A 2,965-nucleotide genomic window follows, 5' to 3' on the forward strand; every position below is an offset into this window, starting at 1 on the left:
AGTCGGCTGGGCCACCAACGGAGCTGGTGTTGGTCGGACCACTGACGGAGCACGAGGAATGGGAGTCGGCTGGGCCACCAACGAAGCTGGTGTTGGTCGGACCGCCTACGAGGGAACAGGAGTCGGCTGGGCCACCAACGGAGCTGGTGTTGGTCGGACCGCCTACGAGGGAACAGGAGTCGGCTGGGCCACCAACGGAGCTGGTGTTGGTCGGACCACCGACGAGGGAACAGGAGTCGGCTGGGCCACCAAAGGAGCTGGTGTTGGTCGGCCCACCGACGAGGGAACAGGAGTCGGCTGGTGATCAGGCTGGCTGCTAGCAGCGCTCTCCACTCGACCTCCCAGTAACAGCGACCAGTCAGACCCTCTCTACACAGCACCTGATGGAACTTGTTGAACCTGTCTTGAGATCTGGATGGTATGGGACGTGTTATCTAGCGTCCCATTCGTGACCCGCCGGTCATGTCCTACGAGTCACACAGTAAATCGCACAATAACCACACAATAAGCCACACAGACTGTTGCGAGTCCAAGGAAAGGTGGGTGAGTGAATGAGAGATGAGTGAGAAGCGAGACAGAGAGCACCCCTCTGGCTCTGCTTATGTGGCCCACTAATTGCCACTGATCAGCCACAGCTGCAAATTCAGCGAAGCGTCACACTCAGGGTACAGGTACACACCTGCAGGAGAGAGACAGATACACCCACAGCAACACAAATACGGCACACAGACCTCACGGGTCGTAACAGTGGCTAACTAAGTTACAACTTCTTATCTTGTCTGGACAAGAAACGATCTGGAGTTGGACAGTCAAAATAATGTTCATGTGATCTTTCGTGACGTCTGACTGATATTCAAAGCCTTTCCACAGTGAACACAGGGCTCAAATATAAAGACACCCAAATCACAAAACACAGGAGGAAAGGTGAAAAGAGAGAACACGTGCTACACTATAAGAAACTAAAGAACAAACTGGGAAAAGCATTTCTTTATGGACAACGGCGTCCACAAACTTTTGGCCATATACTGTATCTTCCAGCTGAATGGTGTCAGTAGTCCTGAGCTGAGAAAGACAACAAACACACTCACAGTAACATTCTGCTTTTATTGGAACAAGAGCCAGAATTCAAAGCAACACATGACAGAAGGTCCAAGTCAACTGCATTTCCACCATTTAATGATCAGAGCTTCCATCTTTAAAGGACTGGAAGTGGAAGAAGTTTACATGGAAATGAGGAATCTGTTCAATCACTTTGAATCACTTTGTACAAAGTTCATTGATGGATTTATTAAAAGAAGCTGAAAGATTTCTGTGATCCTGTACAGACTCAACTGATCTGTTCTCTACCAGGAGGAGACTCTCCCTCCTACACAGAACACAGAAGCTGTTTCTCAATCTGCATTCTTGTTGGAACTTGTGTTATTGTTGATTTACGAAACATCATCAGTCGCAGCCCAAGTACTGTTCCAATTCAAAAGTCCACATCAAGCCAAGTACAGTCAAATACCCGGATGTGTTCCCGGTCCGCCCGTATTACTGAGCCAACAAGCAGAAATGGCAGAGGAGAAGACTTACAACTGTAAGTTATAATACTGCAGTTATTGTGTCACAGAATTCAGTTTTAAGAGTTTTTATGTGTGTATTCTTTAAACTCCAAATGTGTGGTCGAAGATAGAGCTGATATAAAAATTTGCTATGATGTTTTTGGAGATGTGAGCTAACGGGACCGGCCGTCATCAAGTCTGCTGCTGTTCCAATTACTGAATGACGGACTGCGTGCTCCCATTCCTGGGAGTTTGTACTCCCAAGCCGAACTTGCCAAGTCCGAGCTATAAAGTACAGAAGTCCGAACTTAGTGAACTCGGTATTGAGAAACAGCCAGAGACACTGAGGAAGCAGACCAGAAGACCCCAAATCCAGGATAAAGAGGTTCAGTGAATGTGGTGTTAAAGGTGTGGAGGTGGATCAGTGTGTCAGAGGATACTCTGTAGAAGGACAGAGAGCCAGCAGGACAGTCCACATACACTGCTACTTTGTGAGAGACAGTGGAGGAGGAGTAGGAGGAGGAGGAGATGAGGTCTGTTCCTCTCTTATTGTGCCTGACATTGTAACCATAACGACCACCAACATCAGAGCAAATCAGATTCCAGGACTGATCATTCCATCCAAACTCACAGTCTTCTCTGCCTCCTCTCCTTTTGATTCTTCTGTAACTCACTGATATAGAAACACTTCCTCTCCACTCGACCTCCCAGTAACAGCGACCAGTCAGACCTTCTCTACACAGCACCTGATGGAACTTGTCGAACCTGTCTGGATGATCAGGATATGACTGATCCTCCATCACACGTGTCGCCTTCCTGTTGTTGTCAGACAGTATTATCCATCTGTTTACTGTGTTTGTGTCGATTGTGAGTTCACAGGAATCTGATGAGAGAACGAGACACAATCCAGCTGCAGTTATTGATCTATCATCTGTTCATTGATTGGCACTTTGAATAAGTGATGTCACAGTCTGAAGATGGTTGAATGTTTTCATGAATCAAATGAAAAACACACTTACACTTCCTCAGACCTGGTCTCAACCATTGGACTCCAGCAGGCTCCACCCTGAAAGGAGGAGGGGGGTCAGACCAGCACATCCTCTTTCAGCATCAAACACGGACATTACATTCCTCTCTCGCACAAATACACAACATGTGCATCCAGTCTGCTTCTCCCTGCTCCCCTTGAACCTCTTCACCTCTGCCACTCTGTAACCCCAGATTTGCTCTGCATTTAACTTGTGAGTGGGCATTCATTATTCTTTCATGTTTGTATCAAAGTGGACTCAGTAAAAAAAATGACTTGTTTGTATTATTGAGCTGAAATTTGCAGTGCAATGATCATGTTAAGCCAAGGGCATCCCATTTAGTAGGAATGGTAGAGACATGTTCAGACCAATATCCAGCAGCTACTGAAGTGT

At 46.9% G+C, this 2,965-nt stretch overlaps 1 protein-coding gene across 1 annotated transcript; it reads right to left on the reverse strand.

Annotated features, from left to right (window-relative positions):
* Nucleotides 1–643: 643 nt before the first annotated feature.
* On the reverse strand, nucleotides 644–2,642 carry LOC123966621 (stonustoxin subunit alpha-like). The gene is made up of 3 exons (XM_046042764.1): nucleotides 2,564–2,642; nucleotides 1,877–2,427; nucleotides 644–679 (listed from the first exon to the last, which is right to left on the reverse strand). The coding sequence occupies exons 1-3, from the start codon at nucleotides 2,640–2,642 to the stop codon at nucleotides 644–646; spliced, it is 666 nt and encodes a 221-aa protein (XP_045898720.1).
* Nucleotides 2,643–2,965: the final 323 nt, after the last annotated feature.

This window comes from Micropterus dolomieu, unplaced genomic scaffold (genome assembly GCF_021292245.1).
Source record: "Micropterus dolomieu isolate WLL.071019.BEF.003 ecotype Adirondacks unplaced genomic scaffold, ASM2129224v1 contig_13833, whole genome shotgun sequence".
Taxonomy (NCBI): domain Eukaryota; kingdom Metazoa; phylum Chordata; class Actinopteri; order Centrarchiformes; family Centrarchidae; genus Micropterus; species Micropterus dolomieu.